This window comes from Echiichthys vipera (assembly GCF_963691815.1).
Source record: "Echiichthys vipera genome assembly, chromosome: 2".
NCBI classification, from domain to species: domain Eukaryota; kingdom Metazoa; phylum Chordata; class Actinopteri; order Perciformes; family Trachinidae; genus Echiichthys; species Echiichthys vipera.
The window spans coordinates 17,238,014-17,260,745 of NC_139827.1; the positions used below are offsets into that span (position 1 = coordinate 17,238,014).

General features: G+C 40.8%; 1 protein-coding gene across 4 annotated transcripts in view; it reads left to right on the top strand.

Moving 5' to 3' along the window:
• Positions 1–983: 983 nt before the first annotated feature.
• Positions 984–22,732, top strand: part of kdm4c (lysine (K)-specific demethylase 4C) — a 30,726-nt gene continuing 8,977 nt past the window's right edge. For all 4 annotated transcript variants that reach the window (XM_083926099.1, XM_083926101.1, XM_083926100.1 and 1 more), the window contains exons 1-17: positions 984–1,105; positions 3,452–3,617; positions 4,124–4,299; positions 4,836–4,950; positions 5,305–5,498; positions 9,736–9,785; positions 10,498–10,601; positions 10,880–11,017; positions 11,206–11,399; positions 11,595–11,833; positions 11,992–14,093; positions 14,187–14,298; positions 15,404–15,594; positions 18,057–18,303; positions 20,043–20,119; positions 20,603–20,658; positions 20,786–20,894. In XM_083926099.1, the coding sequence (XP_083782225.1) occupies positions 3,474–3,617; positions 4,124–4,299; positions 4,836–4,950; positions 5,305–5,498; positions 9,736–9,785; positions 10,498–10,601; positions 10,880–11,017; positions 11,206–11,399; positions 11,595–11,833; positions 11,992–14,093; positions 14,187–14,298; positions 15,404–15,594; positions 18,057–18,303; positions 20,043–20,119; positions 20,603–20,658; positions 20,786–20,894 (4,248 nt within the window). In that variant the 5' untranslated portion in view covers positions 984–1,105; positions 3,452–3,473. The remainder of the gene's footprint in view (positions 1,106–3,451; positions 3,618–4,123; positions 4,300–4,835; positions 4,951–5,304; positions 5,499–9,735; positions 9,786–10,497; positions 10,602–10,879; positions 11,018–11,205; positions 11,400–11,594; positions 11,834–11,991; positions 14,094–14,186; positions 14,299–15,403; positions 15,595–18,056; positions 18,304–20,042; positions 20,120–20,602; positions 20,659–20,785; positions 20,895–22,732) is intronic.

Consider the following 22,732-nt stretch of genomic DNA (forward strand, 5'->3'; position numbering starts at 1 on the left):
TATTTCTTTCCAAACTGTATGTAGATATACTTAATTAACAACAACTGAGAGCACGAAAATGACTTTACATAAAAAAAACCTTTGATGCATGTTTATTATAGACTTTATGACCACAACAATAATAAGCCATGCTGTTTCTGTCATACACTTTCTACCTACACATACAATATAATATATATGTTATATATTGTTAATTAATTAGAAGAGTACAATTGTGTCAATTTATGATGTCAAGTTTGACTTGACCAATATGACTTATGAAATGTCACGGAAGGGGAAGCACAGGTGAAAAAACAAAAACAAAAACAAATTAATAATGGCTTAATTTAATTGCTTCAGTTTCAGGGTCTCTGGTATTGTTCACGTTGACTTACTGGACACATAAAATAACCATTAGAGCCATTATTAACAATAGCACGTGTGCTTTTTCTACTATGATATGGCAACGTGTCCTAAGGCCTAAGAGTTTTGAATTTGCATCTTTACAGCTGATATGGTATTTCTCAAACTGTATAACACAATTTAACAATGAATTATTTTTGCTTGGTTTTACCTAAATCATTGAAATACATCTTAAAGTCATTGTGGTTTTCCTGATGAGCTAGAGCTAAGAAGACAAAGCAAGTTTCTTATATATAGTTCTCGTTCTAGCTTTTGTCACTCAATATTCATGTTGCTGTAAATAACACTTATGTATAGATTTGTGTTAGATCAAATACACAATGAACTTCCAAATATATCTATTTCAAAGAGCCTGTAAAATAAAATAAAAGCGTCTAGACAAATACATAAAACATATGAAATGTGCATTAAAAGTGTTTAATGCTGTAGATGCAGGTGCACTTTCTACTAACAACTGGCTGCGGTCCAGCTCGTCCACTGCGCTCCCGCTGAGTTGCAGATCTCGCAGTGCGTGTACGGTCTCAGCGCGCATCACGGACGTGCCTTTTAGCACGAGCACGCACCGTTGAGCCGGAGTAGAGGCGTTCTGGAAGGCTCGTCTCTAATCTCAAAGCAGCAGCAGCCGGAGCCGCTGTCATGTGAATCAGCTGGACGAGCAAGGAAGGGGCTACACAACAACACGGCTCCGTCTTTCTAAATCAAGGTAAAATATTATTATTTTTATGCAACCTATTTGTGATACACCGGTGAAAAACGTGTGCATGGTAGTTGCCTTGAGAGCCAGTGTATCGTCAAGAAGCGGTGTGCATTCGTGACTCCTTTGCAGAATCAGCTATCAACAGCTAACCGTTAGCGGTGCCAAGCAAATAAGTTGGCATCTCGCACTGTGTGCTTTGTCATTGTTCGTCTGTCTATTGCTATAGATGTAGTTTATCGACACATTATGTACACATTATACACATATCATACTGAATAATGTTTAATACACAAAGTCACAGAGCGAAGTAGTTAACGCTAGCTCCAGGCCTGTCTGCAGCCACCTTGCGAGGGGCATTTAAACCCCATTGACTTGTGCATTAATAAGTTAGCTTGCTAATGTTGCAGCTAGGTTAGCTTAACAGCTAGCTATGCTTTCCTGTCCCAACTAATATCGCTAAATGCTTTACGAGTCAGGTCCCCTGTAGTGATTATCACATGCAAGTCAAAGAGTGCCCAATGAGTCTAACATCTATAAGTTAGCTGAGCTGCGCTAGTTGTTCAGCCATTACTTTGCATCATAACAAAACGTAGGCTAGTTAGCTTAGTTAGCTGGGCTGGAAGACAACAAAGCTCAGTCAAGCTGCAGACGTTCATGTTTGGATTAAAAGGGAAACCACGATTCAGTCGAAGTGTATTTGTTCCAGGGGGTCAACAGGTTTTATTTAATTAATAATAGGCCGAATATGCCCTATCAAGGTTATCCAAGTTTTACATGTTTTGTTTTTGAACAAAGAGCATGCCTGTAAACACATTGTGTCTAAACACTGTTGCTGATTTATTTATTATTTTTAAACTTGTTTCAGCTTGCAATTGCCTGTTACATAATTGCGTGGCGCGCCATTATAATATGATTTGCAGTGATGCAGCGTTACGAAAAAATTAGTGTTGAAAATCGCCATGGCATCTTTTGGGCGAATGTGATCCTTTGTCTGAATGCACACAGTTAAGTCAGAGTTGGGAGTGGGATGGGTGAATGGGACACAAATCTGAAAAGGGTTGTTGGCATCAGGAAGGATCAAAGGACCAAATCCACATTTGTTGAATCTCTACCTCCATCTAGTGGTGAACCAACACACATACCAACTGTCTCCTGGACCTGTAAATCACAACCGGTTATATTCAATCTGGTAGTTCACATTTTGTTATGGTCTATTGCATTTTTACTAAGGTATAGACAAGGAAAACCTAAACAAATACACCTTCCTATAAATTGAGTAACACTTAATACTAGTTTGAAAGTGTAATAATAGGATTCAATACATTAATCAATGTATGACTGCAACGGGTGCAAAAATATAAGGTGAATTTAGCTAATTAGAAATACAGTAATAAAAAAATGGTGTAGATGCGCCAAGTGTTAAATGCATACAAATAGTACACCTATTTTTTTCAACAGGTATTTATTTATTTATTTATCAACCTGGCTTTGAATTGCTACACTCCAAATACACTCACCAACCAGTTATAATTGGCAATCACCAAAACAGGCTACTCCAATCAATAGAAATGATCAAAGTGCCAAAATCAAAAGAAGATCATAAGGGTAATATGAACATACTGGATGAATTAATCACCATCAAGTTTAAAATACATGACAGTGTAAACAACTTAAATTAATTACTTTTCAGATATTTTTCCATCTGGACAGTGACATTTTCTATTACTACAACAGTATCCACAAAAGCTATTCAGCACTTTCTGAATAGATGATATTTTACAAAAAAAATACTCTAGTTTCCACCATTTTCTGTTTAGCTGTGAAGCTTTTACCCTTTTGCCTTTTCAGAATAGACCAGTGCTCAACATCAACAGTTGCCTGGTTGCCATTGGCAACCATTTTGAGAAATTTGCAACCAATGCTTGGCCTTTGGTTGCAAATTCCAGTGACAAAAACTTTTTAACATATAAATAATTGGGACAGCAAAATGTGCACCCCAAAATATTTTTTCATATTTGCTAGTTTTATTTCAATATTTCCGTTACAGTCAGAACCAGACACAGCTGCATACACACAGGAATATCTGTTTTATAGATTATTATTTTTTGCTTACTGTAATACAGCTTTTATTCTGCTACGTCTTATTTTCATTACTAAGCTGATTTATTAATAACTACATAGTATCTTAATGGGCCTACTCAAAATATAAGGTGACTGAAATGGCAACCATATTTTCAGTTTTGGCAACCAAAAGCCATGTTTCTCCCCACAAACAAGAAAGTAATCCGTGTATTTTTACTCTAGCCAATATCCCATTGATAGTTTTATTTCCGTGTTTTTTTTTCTCCCCAGGTTATATCTTGTGAGCGGCAGGATGGCGGGAGCAGAGGTGTACACCCCTGCAAACCCCACCTGCAAGATTATGACCTTCAGGCCCACCATGGAGGAGTTCATGGACTTCAACCAGTACCTGGTTTATATGGAGTCTCAGGGTGCACACCGTGCAGGCCTGGCTAAGGTAGGAAGTGTTTTCAACTTCCCAAAAAAAGTTTTGTTTTATGTTTTAGATCTGTAAATGAATTACTTAATTATGTCCACAAGGTTGATATAGCAGATGATATAGCAGATGATATAGCAGTACACAGGGATCAGCAGCTCAAAGCAGAGGGACATGACTTTTTCACAGATCATCTGTCTCATAGTGCCATTAGGATATAGTGACAATTTCAGCAAATAAGAAAACAAGAACCTATTTTTAATAGAAAGTTACTGACTTCAGCTCTAAGATATGTTCAGTTGTATTTCGCATCATTCATTCGTGATATAATACCATCATGGCAAAAAAATACAGTGATATACTTATTATATAGTATAGGTCATATCACCCACTCCTAGAAAACAGTGGGTTAGCTACTGCTGATTCAGAATTATAAAATGCTGATCAGAGTGATCTATTTATACTAGGTAATTCTAATCCTGTTGCATTTTCAACTGCAATCATTTCTTCTTCCGTTTGTCCCTCAGGTGATTCCTCCTAAAGGCTGGAAGCCCCGTCGAACCTATGACGACATAGACAATCTGATGATTGATGCTCCCATTCAGCAGATGATGGCTGGCCAATCAGGGCTCTTCACTCAATACAACATCCAGAAGAAGCCTCTTAGCGTGCAGGAGTTCAGGCGATTAGCGAACAGTGACATGTGAGTATTATGAAGTTATTTCATTGTTCACGGTTTCATCTATATACGTGTGTATGTTTGACGTTGATTTACCATCCTGGATAGTTTTTTTTTTCCGAAATGGCAGAAGCAAATATATACACTCATCCAAAAAATGAAGGGAACACTTAATGATACCAGTATAACACCAAGTGAGTAAAACTTCAGTCTGTCCATTTAAGGAAGCACAAGTGATTGTGAATCAATTTCAACTGCTTTGGTAGAAATGAAAGTGACAGAATGGAGAGACAAAAGCAAGACAAAAGGAAATAGTTTTACATGTGGTTTTGTGTTCTGCTAGTGTCTGTCACCACTGGTAGCATTAGGCGGTACCTGCAGCCCAATCAGGTTGCACAGGTACTCCGCTCCTCCAGGAACGCACATCCATACATGCTGTCGCACGATGATTTGAGTGATATTTGCTATAAATATAAAATTTTGCTGATTACATGTTACGGCTTTCATTGTAAGGTCGTATGGTTTCACGTTATCCAATGTAATGCGATTCTACTTCACAGGTACTGCACACCTCGCTACCTGAATTATGAAGATCTTGAGAGGAAATACTGGAAGAACCTCACTTTTGTCTCACCCATATATGGGGCTGATGTCAGTGGCAGCCTCTATGATGAGGTAGATGACTCTTTTTCAGTCTTTTTCTTTGTTTATATTCCCCTATACTCATACATGTGTGTTTGTTTTCATCACCTGTTATTGAGTCTCCATATATCCACAGGTTCAGTGCTTTTATTTGGGTTTGGTGGACTTTTCAAAAAACTTATTTCACCTGAATCTTGCAGTGTGGTTGTAAGGTAGATTGTTGATATGATTATTATTATTTTAAGATACCAAATCTAATGTGGGGACACAAAGAATACATTGACCGAAAAAGCAAAACTAAGTCTACTTCAAAGGATTAAATAAAATGGACTACTAAGGCTTCTATCCAGTTTTCAACCCCGATCCTGTTTTTTTCCAATCTCGTAGGATGTGGAAGAGTGGAACATTGGCCACCTAAACTCTGTCTTGGATGTTATTGAGGAGGATTGTGGCGTATCCATCCAGGGGGTTAACACTCCATATCTGTACTTTGGCATGTGGAAGACCACCTTCTCCTGGCACACTGAAGATATGGACCTGTACAGCATCAACTACCTCCACTTTGGAGAGCCCAAGTCCTGGTTAGTGTGGGAGAGGGATTTACAAACTGTAGATACAGGGTACCTTCCTGTCATGCCTATTTTGAATAGGCTGTTATGTTGTGCGATCTGGCTGTGTAGGCTGCTGTTTTAAAGAAAGACATAATAATTTATTTATTTATTTTGTAATGTATCAGGCAAGACAGGAAAGAGAGAGAGAAGATAGCTATGGCGAGAGTTGCCCGAACCATCAATGTAACTTTGTTATACTAGTAAAGTGAAATGTGTCCTTTCAAGAACACATTGTCTGTCATGTCAAATGTCCTGGAAGTTTTGGAAAATTATCTTAAAGAGGTGAAACCCTGAATATCTATTCTAAGTACAACCCCAATTCACGTGAAGTTTGGACATTGTGTAACATTTAAGGTTCCAGTCGGCAACATTTGTTTGATCATATTCACTGAAGCCGACAATATGCTCTGATTGAACATAACCCCGATAGTCTACTATTTTACGATACGCTCCGAGGAGCCTGATTCGACTGCCAATCTCATAGTCGAATCAGCGCAAAATGTGGTTATGAAACAATGGATTATTCCATTCTGGCTCTGGGGGTGCTGGCTGTCTGATTTTACATATAGGTGCTTGGTTTCTCCCAATAAACCATGATAAATAGCCTGTGGGTGTAAATATAAGCCTATTAATAAATACTCTTGCTTAAAATGTGAAAATAACTCATGTGTTTTTAATCTATCTCCTTAGTGTGCAAGAATAACTCCCTCACCCTCGCAGATTAAGCTGTACTATCCAGGATCCGGCGCCATCAGAGTGCATCTTGGCTGGGCTTTAACTCTATCTGGGCTCCAGAAATACAACAGTCTGCTACTGTTTAATCATCAATATCATTTAATTTGAATATTTGCCCATTTGCTGTTTTTCATTATAGACGTTCAATCCGACAGTCAGACACAGGGCTGTGAAAGTGAAAGTGAAACCACAGTTCTAAATATACCGTCAGCTATTGTCAAAGAAACATACAAACAAAACACATTTATGTTATTACAACACATACTTTTAATAAGTATCCCCAGACACCCGTGATGGCGCAGCGCTGGACTCACATGCACCCGCCGCTGTCTGCTTGAGGATGAGAAGGTTTTTCATGAGCAAAAAAGCCCCAACTGATTCGACGATTAGTCGACTATAGGCATGACGTGACGAATCAGATTCGACTATGAAAACTTTTAGTCAAATCTGCACGTAGAGCCTGTTTGTTTTGCAAAAATCAACAGTGCCCGCATCATCCTGTCCACTCAGCACAGAGCTGACTCTCAGGCACAGTTCGTGCACATGCCACAGACCCCCCCCCCCTCCCCACTCGCACATGCTACAATATCAGGCACACGCCTCAAGCTAGGCATACGCTAAACGACGTTAGCAGGTGCTATCGATGAGTAAGTTAGCCAACCTACCTCCATGTAGCATGCACTCCATGCTGTTTTTTTTAATATTTCTTCCCAAAATTAGTACACAAGAAAAAGGATAACAGTTGTACAGTGTGTCTGCTTTAAAGTGAAAATACAGAGAAATAAAAAAATCCCGCCATCCCTCCCAACAACCCACCGAACAACATATAACTAGGGCTAGGACTTTAACGTGTTATTTCCGTGTTAATTACGATGAATTAATTACAGAAAGAGAAACACGACAAAAATATAACGCAATTAATCGCAATTTATTTTTGCACTCAGTGCGGAACATTGCTCATTGCACGAGATCCTGCCCGGCCCGTGATACTGATGCACACGAGAGAAATGAAACCAATGAGAAGCGAGATGATGAGTTGTTGCTGGGTTCATTTGGCGGACTTTTGAGTTCTAAAAAACAACCAAGTGAAAACGTGGATAAATAGCGCTGTTGTGTAAAAATTGTGCAAGAAAGAATGGTGATTGATTGTGTCTGTGGTGACATTCGCTCTCTAGATGTAAATAGGCCGCTATATTAGTGACCATGAACGTTACAAGATGGAGGGCTCTGAAAGAACAGGCTCTCCTGCAATTACATTTTACTGCCAAAGAGGCCGCTAGAAACAAGATATCTCAAATCAGATTATGACCTTAATGAGTCAACCCTACACCATATGCATATAGATTGTTTCTGTAAATGTACTTATTACACTAATTACCACTAAGAACTTACTAGAAATGGTAGTCTTTCTTCTTTTAGTAATCTCAGTTTCATGCTCTTAATCTTTTCATCCGTTTTTAAAACAACTCAATGCTATGCACACTTGATTGTCTGAAGTTTGTAGAGGACTGAATTACTAGTTTTTTTCTGGAAAACTAAAATAAGTGCTGTTACAATTTATATTATAGACTGGGAACATCATCAGTTTAATAAGTATGCAGTGACTGCACACATTTACAAAATTAGAAAAGTGGATTTAGTGTTAAGTTACTCTTGAAAATTCAGTAGAGAGTATTTTTTTGTCATATCTTCTCAAACTGTCACTATATCATGACAGTAGTACATGAAAAACATTATTGGAAAGAAAAAATCATGATCCTCTGGCTTCTAGTGCTCCTGATGTCATGTCCAAGATTTCACTGTGCATGGAGAAAAACAGCCAGAGGAGAGCCGAGGAGTCCCGTGAACTCCTATCAAACTGTCAAACTAGGCGGCGCTGATCAAATATGAATCAACATTCTGATACAGCACTGACTTTTTCTCACCTCAATTGTTTTCTGAAACATATTTCAGTGAACTGTCTAGCTGTAAAATGAGAAAGGTTTTGTCCTGGCCACCATGTTGAAAACACCAAATGTTCTCATTTTACAGCTAAATGGTACACAAATATATTTCAGAAAACATTTGCAACATTTAATAGGCAATACAGTCATAGTATCTTGATTGAGAACAGTGAAGATGAGATGTTAAAATTAAAATACCCAGATGGCAGATTTCGCGGTATAGATGCAACATTTACATACTTTAAAGTTGCCAAACTATCTTGTTTGAATGTCGTAGCAAATACTGTACTGACTAGTGTACATGGTACCATGATTAAGTCAGTCACAGAATACACATTGCTCGGGTCTAATTGTTAAAGCGCTTGCATTCTTTAATAGAAGAGTAAGAGTAACTGGGTTTTAAGGAGGTTCAGGATAAAATAATAAAGTAAAAGAAGAGGTAAAGAATGCAGGTAGATCAAAATGGAGTTTGATTTATTTCTTTGTCAGCATGGCTTGCTCTATTTCTCTCTCCTTCTTGCCCTGGAGGGTGTTCTGCTCATTAGAGCAGTGAGCTCTGCAACCCCACAGGGATCAGTGTCGCAGCCAGACAGTGACATACATATACACAGAACCACAGACATGCACACACACACACACACTGACAAAGAGCAGCCTGATGATCCAAGTACCCACACACACGCATACCCTTATCATCTAGCAAACACACACTCACTCACACACTGGCATGCACTCTTTCATCTTGCTACTATTTTGACATCTCGTCCCTGGAGGGGAGCAGCTTAAAGATGCACCTCTCTCACCTCTTCTCAGTCCCATACCCCCTCCCACTCCCCATGTCACCTCCACCTGAGGTTGCCTCTCCCTCTCATCCTGTCTCTCACTGCTCTGTAAAACTGACAGGTGATATGATGATAGAAATGCCACAGACCTGCGGGCGGATAGTGCAAGTCAAATGGAATGCCTAGTAAAACCTTGGGGAAGTTATGTTCCCTAGGTTTGTCACCAAGAAGTTTGGGAATAGTTTGAATTCAGATTGCGTCAGCAGTGTGACAAAAAAAATGCAGAATAAGAATAAAAATCCAGCAATCAGAGAGGAAAATAGGCTCCATATTTTTAAATACAGTAGTGTTACAGAGGCAAAGACCAATGCATTAGTATTATTGAAGAAAAGCCAATAGCAGGTCATTAGAGGATTTCTACAGTGAATTTTGATATCCATTTATGATAAGGGATAACAACTTCTCTCTGTGTTAAAATTTTGATTTGTTTTTTATAGATGGGGTACTGGAAAATGTCCATTCGCCTTCTTGAATGTATTAATTTATCTACCACTTGATGGCAGTCTTGAAATAGTAAAAGGCTTCGCTTGAAAACTTGTCTGCAACTGTCAGTGTATGCTATGGTGTGTTCATTATGCCTACATTGTGTGCTACAGTGTAGGCATAATGAACAGAACATGTTCAGAATTTCACATACAGAGTCAAAAATGATTCTGATTTTGCTCCATATCTATGTCTCTCTAACAGGTATGCCATCCCCCCTGAGCATGGGAAGAGACTGGAGCGTCTGGCTACAGGTAAAAGAGTAATTCATATTCTCTTTGTATTCTCCATATAAATGGAGGCGGAAGAGGTAATTAAATAGTTATATTACGACTGCAGCATACAGAAGCAGGTTTGCATTAAACAACAAAGTACAGCACATAAACTGAGCAATGAGAGGGCACTAGAGGTGACGGCAAAGCTAAAGATACAGCATACTAATGAGCTCTGGCTACAAACGTGCAAAAACTGCTATTAGTATAGATACAAAGGGACAAAGATGCTTATGTTTCAGATCACTTCAGGGAAATCCATTCTGTGAGACATTAATAGACTAAATAAAATGCAACGCATGTGATAATGTTTACAACTTAAAAAAAAGTATAATTTAAAATGAGCCTTTTGGGTCTAATAAATACGACTGTTCATTTTGAGTTTAATCCCTTTTCCTCTTGTCTTGTCAGACAAAATATGCAAATTTGTGTTATGGTAACTTCTGATGGATATTTGTAATATTTTTGGACATTTTTTATAAACAAAATTACTTTGTTGTTACTGGATTACTATAATATAATAATCCAGTAAATTAAACATTGTTTTTATAATAACCATTAGTGACAGCCCTGAAGACAAAAAAATCACTGTAGTCTGTAAAGCTTAGCTTTTAAGTCAATCTTTTTATTAGTTCCTTTTTCAGCTGGTTTACACTCTATTTTAATGATGCGTGTGTGTGCGCTTTTTTGTCAGGTTTTTTTCCTAACAGCTTCAAGGGGTGTGAGGCTTTTCTCCGTCACAAGATGACTCTAATCTCCCCTTCCATACTGAAGAAGTATGGCATTCCCTTTGATAAGGTAGATTCTCAGCCCCTTTTGAAGAATTACTCTGTCCTTCTCTTCTCACCGTTTATACTCCCTTTATTTACCATATTTCTTGACATTAAAATTAGCAGTGCATGTTTTGACCGGTTGCACAAATCTGCAATGGATATTTTGAATGATTCTGTTTTTACTTTTACTTGCTATTTTTATGGGAAAGAAACAAAAGGACAGTTCCGTCTTACGTTTTCATCTTCTCTTATAAACCAATCTCCTCCCCTGTGTCTTTCACCCTCCTTATCATAAAATGCCAGATTACTCAGGAAGCTGGAGAGTTCATGATCACCTTTCCTTATGGCTACCATGCTGGCTTCAATCATGGCTTCAACTGTGCAGAGTCCACTAACTTTGCCACTCTGCGCTGGATAGACTATGGCAAAGTAGCCACGCAGGTAACATTCAGCTGAGAATCTTTCTTAAAACTGTGTGCCACTTATTGTCATTGGAAAGTCTAACAAACACATTTCTCAGTTTTCTCTTAACTTCATGGTAAAAAAAGCATGGTCATACAGTACTAATCACAACAGAATAGATTAAAATGCGGTCTTAAAAGTGTCGTCCTTCCCTGTGTTTCCTCTAGTGCACATGTAGCAAGGACATGGTAAAGATATCCATGGAACCTTTTGTGAAACGTTTTCAACCTGACCGATACACTAACTGGATGGTGGGCAAAGATTCAGCACCTCTTGACCACATACTTGCCACTCCCAGTACAACACCGGAGCTGCAGAGCTGGTTGCAGAGGCGGCGCAAGCATAAACCTTCTAATAAACGGTACTATATTCATACTTGGACAATGTATGCTACACTGTTAAGGAGTAGTCTGTTTCAGGGGTGTTAATCTGGTGCTGGTTCTGTTCATCTCTTTCCTTTTCTCTCTCTCTCTCTCTCTCTCTTTCTCTTTCTCTTTCTCTTTCTCTTTCTCTTTCTCTTTCTCTCTCTCTCTCTCTCTCTCTCTCTCTCTCTCAGCTGCACCCACTCTCGTATGCGCTCTAAGCGCCTCAGAACCACTAAGGAGCCTATTGGCATGGATAGCAGCTCAGTATTGACTAGCAGCAAGCGGAAAGGCCTGTGTTGTCCGCCTGGGCCCAAGGTGCGAAGATCTGTGGCAGGGACGAGCTGCAGGGAAGAGGAGGAGGAGGAGGAGGAGAAGAAAAAGGAAGCTGAATCAAAGCATAACCAGAATCAGAACTCTGTTCAGCTTCCTGGTAAGAGACGACAGTGAGTGCATGATTGAGACAGTTTGCTGTGTACCTATTTTTAATTTTTTTTTTTTTTTTAACTTTTTAGAGAGATTTATTTAAATATTTTTTCAGTCCTTGTTTCCTTAATGGTACATTTTATCCATCATTTTTATCCTCAACAGGTCCTTGTAGACAGATGTGTGTGGTCAAGGTAAATCGTGTAGAGAGTAATAGTTTGGGATTTTCAAATAAAGAGCCATCCCATAACTCTCGCTGCAGCCCCATTCCCTCCCCTGCCTCACCAGTGAAGAATGACCTGAAGGCAGAGACGGTCACTCATATTGACCCTCAACACCTCTCAGGCCCAGAGGGCACGAGTAGGACTCCTGAAGGACCCAGACAACAGCCTGAGGCTACCCAGATGCATCTGGTAATTAATGAGCCAATGTGTTGCTCTCCTGAACCACAAGACCTCTCAACCTCTCAGGACTGCTCTATCAGGGTCCCTCCCCTGGAGGCCATCAAACTGAGCTCATCGTCCCACATAACAGGCACTTCTGCTAGGACTGGGATAAGCTTGTGGAGCCCTGACTTTGAAGTTCAGACATCTAGTTCCTCATGCAGAGAAGACACTTTAAGCCTAACACCAAACACTGACAGTAGCATAGACACGGGTACTGAGAATTACAGTAACAACAATGCTAAAGCTGAGAAAATGGACACCGTTGTTGATACAAAACACATCAATTCACACTCCATTACAGAAGAACTTTATGATCACAAAACTGAGCCAGTAGAGGGGGGTAGTTACACATCATGTAGCACCATAACCCCTTCAGGACACAATTGCAGTTTGGAAAAAAACAACACCGGGGAAAATCTTTTCCCTCCTCTGCTACAGAGGAATGCAGTGGATATGCCACAACTCACTCCAGAGCCAGTAGATAAGGTTGGAATCTGCCCTTTGCCACCAGTACTGATCCAGGAGATGCCCTCCCTCACCCCGGCTGATGACGGGCTAACTAACATCCCAAAAGCTATATTGTGCAATCACCAGGTTGCACCTGTGCTCCAGCGTGAGACACCAACGGGCTCTCCGTCCTCACATGGAGCCAAACAGGAAGAGAGAGAATCTGACTTAAATATGTCAAAAGAACCTCTTACTGTAGAACATGCCAACAAGGGACAATTTGATTCCCCATATAAATGCGAAGGGGCAGTGTCTGGTTTAGGAGGAAATTTAACTAATTTAACTACCAGTTCTATGCACAAAATAACATGTGGCGGTGTCCATGAAATACTAATAATTCCAGATGTTTCTGCAGAAAAGGATTATTCAAAGCTGGAAAATGTTCCCACGAGACCGACTGATGCTTTCCCTCACCAGCCAGTTCAGAGAACTGCACCTCAAAAAGAGCAGCAATACAGCTTAGCAGAGTTGGCAAGTAAAGATAACTTGAAGGACCCTGCTGAAAGGGACAGTGCATTCAGCCTGGGCAGTTGTGGGTCTCTTTTAACTGGTACCTCAAATAATAATCCCCTAACCCCTTCCCCTCCATTATGCAGTCACTCAGCATTACAACTCCAACACCACACTACATACTCCCCTTTGCATTGTACTTCCGAGAACCCATACATTGAGCCCAAACCTTTCTCCAGCAGCATCTGGAAAAACTTCACTTCCCAGGGTCCTGCAGTACTCATCCAGAGTCTACACCCAGAACTCCCCTCTGACTTCACCCACGACCCCCTTCCTTACACCATGTGGACTGAACCTCAGTGCAAAGAAGTCACAGACCTGGAGGACACAGAACAAGACCACCGAGAGTCCGAGAACCAGGATGAGGAAGGTGGGCCTCTCACCTGGGCCCAGCTCGAGCCCACCTCGCTAGTTTCCGTTGGTGCTGCCGAGCCCCTTGGGCTCTGTGGAGATTATGAGCTCCACAGAGGGGAAGCAGATGGGTCTGAAGCCCTTTCCTTGTGCAGGGAGCTGGGGAGACAAAGGGAGGCAGAGGAGAGTCTCCAGTCAGATACTGCTGTTTCACCTCTGGGGATGGGAGGAGAACAGGATGGGGTATCTGATATGGAAGAAGTGGGATCTGACGGCGAAGAGGCTGAGCAGCAAAGTACTTTTAAAGGAGAGAGTAGTAGTGACTCATCTGATGAGGAGGAGGAGGAAGAAGAGGAAGAAGAAGAAGAAGAAGAAGAAGAAGAAGAGGAGGAAAATGATACGAGTAACTGCGAGTGTGATGAATCAGGCCTGGAACCTGGGGAGGTTTGTGCCGTGAGTGCTCTTTTACACTATCATACAGAGTCAGTGTTGTGCTCAAGTTTTAAATAAATTTAGATGCCTTTTCATTATGCCTGTTCACACCAGTACCCTGCCCTGTCAGTAAAGAGGACCACTAAGAGCTGGCGCCACCCACTCAGGAAACCTACAGCAAGGGCTGTACCCACAGCTGTGAAACAACAGGCTGCCAGTGATGATGGTGAGAGCTCACGCACGCACGCACGCACGCACGCACGCACGCACGCATGCACGCACGCACACGCTTCACACAGTTTGTTAAAAGGTATTGTGAAGGTTTAGCCTGGAAAAACACTCCAACATTCAGACAGTGGCATATGCTGTAAGCCAAGACCCATGCTCATTTAAATAAAAACCCAGGGACATTTCCTGTTGTAGTTGGTTGGCTTCATTGTGGGTGGCACCAGGCCAGAAACTATGATCCTATGACTTTTGGTGGTTGCATTGCAGTGAACCAGAATACAGATGCTATACATATATTTTAAGCATACTTAAAAAACGCTTTCTTTGATAAAATAAGCTTGTGAGGAATAGAATTGACTTTCTCGTCTTAATACCGTTAATTGACAACAAACTTAAATAGTAAATAATTTCAGGTAACATGTTTATGTTCTCCCACAGCGTAGCTTTTTATAACAACTCTGCGGCCCCTTCTTCCCATCCTCATTTTTTTTACATTTTATGACCCCCCCCCCAAGTGATTAGTCTGACGTCAATGCACACATAAACCAAACACATTTAACTCTCGGGTTTACCACAGTAAAATGACCTAGTGTTAGATACTTGTATTCACGGTTTCAACATGGGGGGAGACTACTAATGCACATATACACACATTCGCATTATCTCCATTGTTGTGAAAAATGGATGCATTCATTTTAGTTGTTTATCACAGAGTTTGAAATGACCATGGCTGTCAGAAGGTTATTTCATGATGGTGAGAGCTCTTAATCATTTGTGGAATTTTTTTTATAAACAAAAAGGCTTCTATTCAGTGAAAATGTTTTTCAAGTCACTGGAGGAAATTGTCCCCACTGTGCGGATGAATTAGATCTGAATCCTATGATTACTGCTCAGTTGGGAGAACGATACATACTATGTTTTTGATATTCAGGACACAGTTGTTTCAGATTCAAAACAGAATTATTTAGCAAACTACCTGACAAGATACAGTATGTGCTCGGTATTGCATGAATCATCATCTGGGCCATGTAAAAAAAAATTAAGCAGCAGTTGAATTGATAAGTGGTTGCAAGATTCTAAAGTTTTGTTTTGTCTCTACTTAGAGCCCCCTGAAGCAAGCCTGGCAGAGGAGGAGGAGGAGGAGGAGCAGGAAATGGAGGCATGGGCAAAGCCCCTCATCTACCTGTGGCAGTGCAGGAAGAGCTGCTTCACAGCAGAGAGGGAGTATAATGCTCACGCAGCCACCATGCAGCCATACTGTGCTGTGTGCACACTCTTCGTGCCCTATTATCAGGTAAAGCAGAGTTCATCAAACATGTATAACCTCTGTAATTTGATGCATTACAGTTTCATTAGTGACTATATGTAATGCAGACTCAAGCATAAATACAATAGGCCTCCTTGCTTTTGTTCCTCAAGCCTCACAGGATTTATTTCTCCCAGTGAGGTGGCATGTTTTCTATTTTGTCTGCGCTGTTCAGTGATTTTAATCCCTATCCGTGCCCATTATATAGTCCCTTTAACACATAAATTTCAAAACAGCACCTCATTGAAGGTACGCCACAACGCCGGCTTTGTTTATTTCACACGGTACCAAACAAAGGTGGCATAATGCCGCCCCAGTTGTGATTTCCCAGCCAGCAGCCAGCATTCGGAAAGCAAAAGAGGCGCATTGGCGTGCGTGCGTGCGTGTGTGGATCTGCTCCGTTAATCAACCACTAGAAGCCGACCCAAACTACAAACAACAACAGCCCCGCAACAAACAGGCTGTGTGGAAGGGGCTTTTGGCACTGGCTGTTCTTCACCCCCCAACCTAGTAAAACTTTCACTTTACCTGAAGGTCTTTCCTTCATTTAAGTCTAGTCCGGATAACTTATAATAATAATAAATAGTTTTTATGATTGGACTGTAGTGTGCACAGTGTGACAAAAAAATACCCTGACAGATCATACTACTATACCCTACAAGTAAATCAAATGGGCTGTGGTGGTGATTCTATCTTTGTTGGTCTACCTTTTAATTGCCTATAGAAAGTCATGATGCCCTTTTTTTGTTTTACAGCCTGAAATAATAATAAATTAGAAAATATATTTTTCCAGCGTAATTTACACATTTTTCATTACAACAATCCAGTGAATTTCTTAAAATTTCTGAAAATTGATAAAAATGAAAAAACTAGAATAGCAGTTTTGTAAAAGTGATGAGTTCCCAGATTTAATACTTTATGGAGGCACCCTTTGCTTTAATTACAGCCATCAGTCTGTTTGGATTTGTCTCCACCAGCTTTGTGCACCTAGAATGGGAAATATTTCCCCATTCTTCCTTGCAGAACTGTTCCAGTTCAGTTTTATGGTGGTGTGTTTTGGGTCGTTGTCATGCTGGAAGGTGAACCACCTGCCCATTTTCAAGTGTCTATCAGAGGCACAGGTTTACTTGGCAGCATCGATTTTCCCTTTAATCCTGACCAATTGCCCAGTCCCTGCTGAAGAGAATCAAGCCCACAACATAATGCTGCCACCTACATGCACTCATTGTAGGTATGGTATGTTTTGGGTGGTGTGCTGTGTTTGGTTTCTGCCAAACATAACGCAGTTCAGCTCAAAAAGTTAGATTTTAGTCTCATCTGACCATATAATCTTTTGCCACATGGCATCAGAATCTTCAATATGTTTTTCGGCATACTGTAAACGAGAAGAGGCTTCTTTCTTGCCACCCTGCCATACATGTCGAACTTGTGAAATTATTGTCACATGCACAGATCGACCAACCTCTGCCATTAAGACTTCAAGGTCACCATGGGCCTCTTTGTAGCGTCCCTGATCAATCTTTTCCTGGCTTGGTCATCCAGTTTGGAGGGGCGGCCCGATCTAGGCAAGTTCTGGGTGGTGCCGTATGCCCTCCACTTCTGGACAATACTCTGAATGTTACTCACGGGGATAGATAAAACCTTTGAAATCTTTTTATATCCTTCTCCTAACTTGTGTCTATCCACAACTTTATCCCAGAGATCTTTTGAAAGCATCTTTCCAACCATGGTGAATTATTTGTGTTACCATGCACTACTAGGAGTGGAATCCTCAAGGAACAGCCGATTTTATTCTGAAGTAATCAAAGCCACCACAGTTGATGTCAGGCAAATTAACTTGGTGTGTAATCTGGATGGTGATTGGTTATACCTTAGGCTGGTTATTCTAAAGGGACTCGTCACTTTTCTAACACTGCTTTTCTCATTTTCAGAAATTTTGAAAAAAGAAAAATTCACTGAAATGTTGTAAGGCAAAATGTGTAAATCCCGCTGGAAACAATAATTTTTCATTTGTTATTGTTTCAGGCTGTAAAACAAGAAAAGTGACTATTTCAAAAGGGTATCATGACTTTCTATAGGCACTGTAATTAACACTATAGACACCAGGCCCTTTCATATTGAAAGCATAGCCTCAAAAAGAGGCATTTAAGTAGTTTGTAAATGTTTATGTATAATTAAATTAAAGCTAAATAATTGCCGCTGAATAATACTAGTATTTAAAATAATACTACTGAGCTGCTAGAGATGAACGTCTCATGGTTTTCTTGCATCGTATCATAGTCTTATTACAGAAGCACCTCCTGTAATTTTACCCAGGGCAAAAATACCATCCAGAACGACAACTTTCATTATGAGGGAGGAGTAATATTTTATTACCCACTTTTCCATGTTCTTCATAAGAACTTCTTAATAGGACATCACCATATTCTTTTTTTGTTTTGTTTTTTTAGGCTGAAGACAAAGCAGAGGACAATACACCTATCATACCTAAAGACACCTTCAAATCCTCATCTCCTCCAATAGAGGGCCCTACACATCCCTGCAGAGGCCTGAGAAGGACCAAGCCCTTGGTCCCAGAGATCTGCTTTTCTTTCCGGGAGCAGAACTGCCCCCCAACTCCCACTAACCCACTGCTGCAGGAAGATGGCACTTCCCCTCTGCTGTACTGCCAAGGCTGTTGCCTTCAAGTCCATGCAAGTAAGTATGCACAAGGGAAGAAAAGCGAGTGTGGGTGTGCGAGAGTGGTGCATCCTTAGGTTGATACTGGTATAGTTTGTAACTTCATAGCATCTATTTACCTGCTACCTCACTAAGCCACATTGTTTGTTTTTACATGTTGTGCTTGTTTTTTTGATGTCATTGTAAGAGGGTCAGCGAGTTTGAGTCCTGACTCTGAATGTTCCACCCCCTCTCTGTTTCCCTTTCTCCCCCTCTCTCTGTGGTTTGGAGTATTTTATTTCCCTCGTCAGTTGAATGAGGGTGAATCCTGTGTTTTTCACCACACATACTTCCTGTCCAAGAGTCCCAAGGCAGAGCAACACGGCCTCACATACACTCTTAAAAACCCTCCCGGAGCCTGTCTGTTTCACCGGGCACTCAGACGCAAGACAGCGTACATTATCTCAATTACCGATTCCAAAACTCAATTCGATTCACACACTTAAACAGCCCTAGGTCCCTTTTCCTAATCCGTACACATTTTGCCAATATCTTAAGCTTTCAGCCGGTCTCCTACACACACACTTTTTGAAAGTCTCACAAGCTGTCTCGAATCCACAGCTTTAAAATGACATTGCTTCACAAAGTCACTTTAAATCTGTCATACTTTCTGCCTCTAGTGTTGGTCCCACCTCATTCTTTCCTCTGGGGGGGTCTTGGTTTTTATGTAGCATGTATTGTGCATTTGCTTAACTTGCCGTACACTGTAAGTACTACACATGCATCTACGTGCTTGAGTGTGGAGGCACAGTAGGCTGGAAGTAGGAGCTGAAGTCTATGTCATTTGACACTGATGAAAAAGCCACAGGTTTGGTTTCGGGAACCCCCCCCCGTGCTGTTATTTGAACTTGGGAAAGGAAAGAGAGGTGAGCTCAGATTTTATGTTTGGGTTGGTGATGGATAGTGGGGAAGAAGAATGGAGACATACGCACATATACAGACTTTAAGTGTTTCTTACAAATACAAATTCCCCCCAGCTTATGTGTCTAAAACCTCTAGGAATGGATTTTAACCAGCTGTCAGCTTTGTGAAGAATCATATTTTTCCTACTTCAATTAAATTCCAAATATTTTTTCTGTTGGAGGCCACCAGAATATATATTATCATAAAACATGTCTGCTGTTCTGCCACACCAAGGACATAGACCAAAACTAAACAATACAACAATATTTACTCAAAGTGGTTCACACGCCTGTGTATGTTTTGCAGTGTCTGTCAGCCATGTCATGTGGGTTACAAAGGGCCAGCTACACAAGTGTCTGAAACGAAAGCACGCTGTCACGCTAGTGCAAGTCTGGCTGTCTACAAAGCGCTCTTTGATACATAGATGAACACACAAACCAATGCATTTCTAAGCAAAGATGCATAGATCTACGTCTTTCTCCTTTTCTTGCTCACCACAACTGTTCCCTAATACCCCACCCCCCACACACACAGACAGAGAGACACATACCATAGAGCTCTCCATTTCCACTTAGTTTGCAATACACCGTATTTCTGCATGAAACAATACTGTCTGTGGAAATCTGTGGAAACAATGTGTGGACGCAGCATTTAATTCTGTTCTTCGCAGCCAATTATAGACTTACCATATGCTGTCAAGTCTGCTGTTTTCTGTGAATTGTTTGCTGAAACCATTCCATCAGGTTAGATTTAAAATGTTTAGTGTGTAGCAAAAATATGGTTATGTTAAAATCCTCACAATCTTTTTCCTCAAGGTTGCTACGGTGTTGCTGCAGATGATGTCAGCGAACAGTGGTCATGTGATCGCTGTACGGAAGGAAGCTTTTCAGCAGTAAGATGACCACCCCCCCCCCCCCCCCCCCTTGAGTGATGTCACTTTTTTTCAGTGGTGTTTTAGATAGGGTATAGAGTGATAAGGCCAGCATCTTCTATCTCAATATAGATCATTTCATGTTTCTTTAATGATTATAAATCACGATACACCATGTTTTCTGGTAATTCGGTCGCTGGTAGACAAATACATACGATAGGCATTTTAATATCAACGAGCCCTAATAGAGCATAATTACACACATTATTTGTAGGTCAAAGGCTATTTGAAAAACAGCACTGATAAAAAGAACAACACTTGCAGAATGACTCCAAACTAATTACCAAATGAATTTGGAAGAACAACTCACTTCTTACTAAATATGGGTTTGAGTTTAACGACGACAATGTTATCTTAACAAATGTAAGCATGTGCAAGGATATTGGTGAGTGGAAGGAAAATATCTTCTTACTCTTACTTACTTGTCTGTTTATGTTTCCTCAGGAATGCTGTCTTTGTAACCTCAGAGGTGGAGCGCTGAAGAAAACCCAAAACGACAAGTGAGGGAGGCTTTTGTTCTGTTATTAGCTCTGCATACTTGTGTCTGATCTCCAGAGTTCAGACAAATTTAATTGTCTGTGCGTCTTAATCATCGTAATGTATTCATTTGTTTGTGTGTGTATACAGATGGGCCCACGTGATGTGTGCAGTAGCACTGCCAGAGGCGAGGTTCAGCGATGAAGCCAAGAGGAGTCCCATTGACACCAGTAGGATCCCCATGCAGCGTTATAAACTGGTAAGGAGACGCATACGCGCACACGCACACGCACACGCACACGCACACGCACACGCACACACACACACACACGCACGCACACACACACGCACTCTGATACAGTGCTGGAATTCCCCAGGTCCTTGAGGACTGGCTTTGCCTAATTAATGAAGTGTTCACAGTTCTAATTAACAATGTGAGACGAACATGCCCGCAATCAAAGCTAGATAATTAACCACTGGTGAGTGGGAGTGGGTGTTTGTGGATGTAGGGCTGTCTGTGTGAGGGTGTTTGCCTATACATGTGTGGTTGTCTGTTTGTCTGTCTGCCTGCCTGCGTGCGTGCGTGTGTGCGTGTGTGTGTGTGAGTGTTTAATGAGAGAGCTAGAGTGTGTCTCAGCAGACCTGACATGTTGCCACTATAGTTAGCTCTCTGCTGCAGGCGCTAGGATAGCTCAGCAGAAAGTGAAGTGGTGGAGAGGTACATCCGAACACAAGATGGATAACCGAGACAAATACTGCCTGCCCATTCCCTGCTTTTATTATTATTTAATTGAAAACTTAATGTCTCCTTAAAGAAGCATATGATTGATCAGGGCACGTTACATTATAATATATGTATTTGTTTTGATAACCATGGTATTGTAAATGTAAACTGTTGCAAGCCTATTAGGTCCACCTTGCTAAAATTTCTTCCGATAGGTGTTGATTCAACTTTATGGTAATTTCGAAGGCTGCTAATCAAATAGTAGATCGTAAATGGACTGCATTCTAGTCTTCGCAACCCCTCAGAGCGCTTCCAACACAAGCAAGCATTCACACACACATTTATACAACGGTGGCAGAGGCTACCATGCAAGATAGTTATTATTGTTATTATATATGCCACCTGCTTATCAGGAGTGATAGACATTCACACCAACACACCAATGACACAATGGGAACAATTTGGAGCTCAGTATCTTGCCAAGGCACCAGTTCAGCAGAAAGCAAAGTGCTGGAGAGGTACAACCTAACACTAGATGAATAAAAGAGACGAACATTGTCTGTCCATTCCCTGCTAACTTTGTTGTTTCAGCAGTGAGTATTGCATTTAAATGACATTCTTTTAGCATAGGACACTTCGACATGTGGACCGCAGGGGCCAGGGATGTAATCATTATCCTACTAGAGGACGATCCACTCTGCCTGAGCCGTAGCCACCCTGTCTTTCTAGTATTTAGTCAGCCCTCATTGTGAATGGGTGCCCTGGTAGCCAAAGGGTTAAATCGCCAACCTTACACCACAGCGTCCTTGGTTCATGTCCAGCCCATCCAGCCGAGGATCTTTGTTGCATGATGGGATTGATAAAAATCCCAAACAGTTATTTATAAAAATGGAGTATACAATAATACCATCAAATTGGATTTAGCAAGCAGTCCCTAGATAACAGATTACACTCTTTCTAGCAATGCATCTGAAAGCGCATGCTTTGGTACACGATACAGTTTCTATCTTTTTTGAAGATGTATCTGATCTTAAGATGTTTCTAAAACTCCAATCTTTTTTTTCCTCACACTTGATGATGACACAACACCTTTACTTCCCCTGCCAATTTTTGACAAATTAACGTGCTGACACAAGCACTTTTAGGGCAGATGTAGGTGGATGATAGAACAGATGGGCCCCTTTTAAACAAACCCTTTGAGTTCTAAATGAAGGGCAAAATATGAAAAACAGCGCAGCACGCTTATAAATAATAAGCCCCTTCACATGTCAGTAGTAGAAACAAACAACAAAACGTTTGTTTCGTGATTACACTGATTTTATCTTAATTGACAGTTAAAGTAAGTGAGAATATGGACTGTATACCTTTCTCTT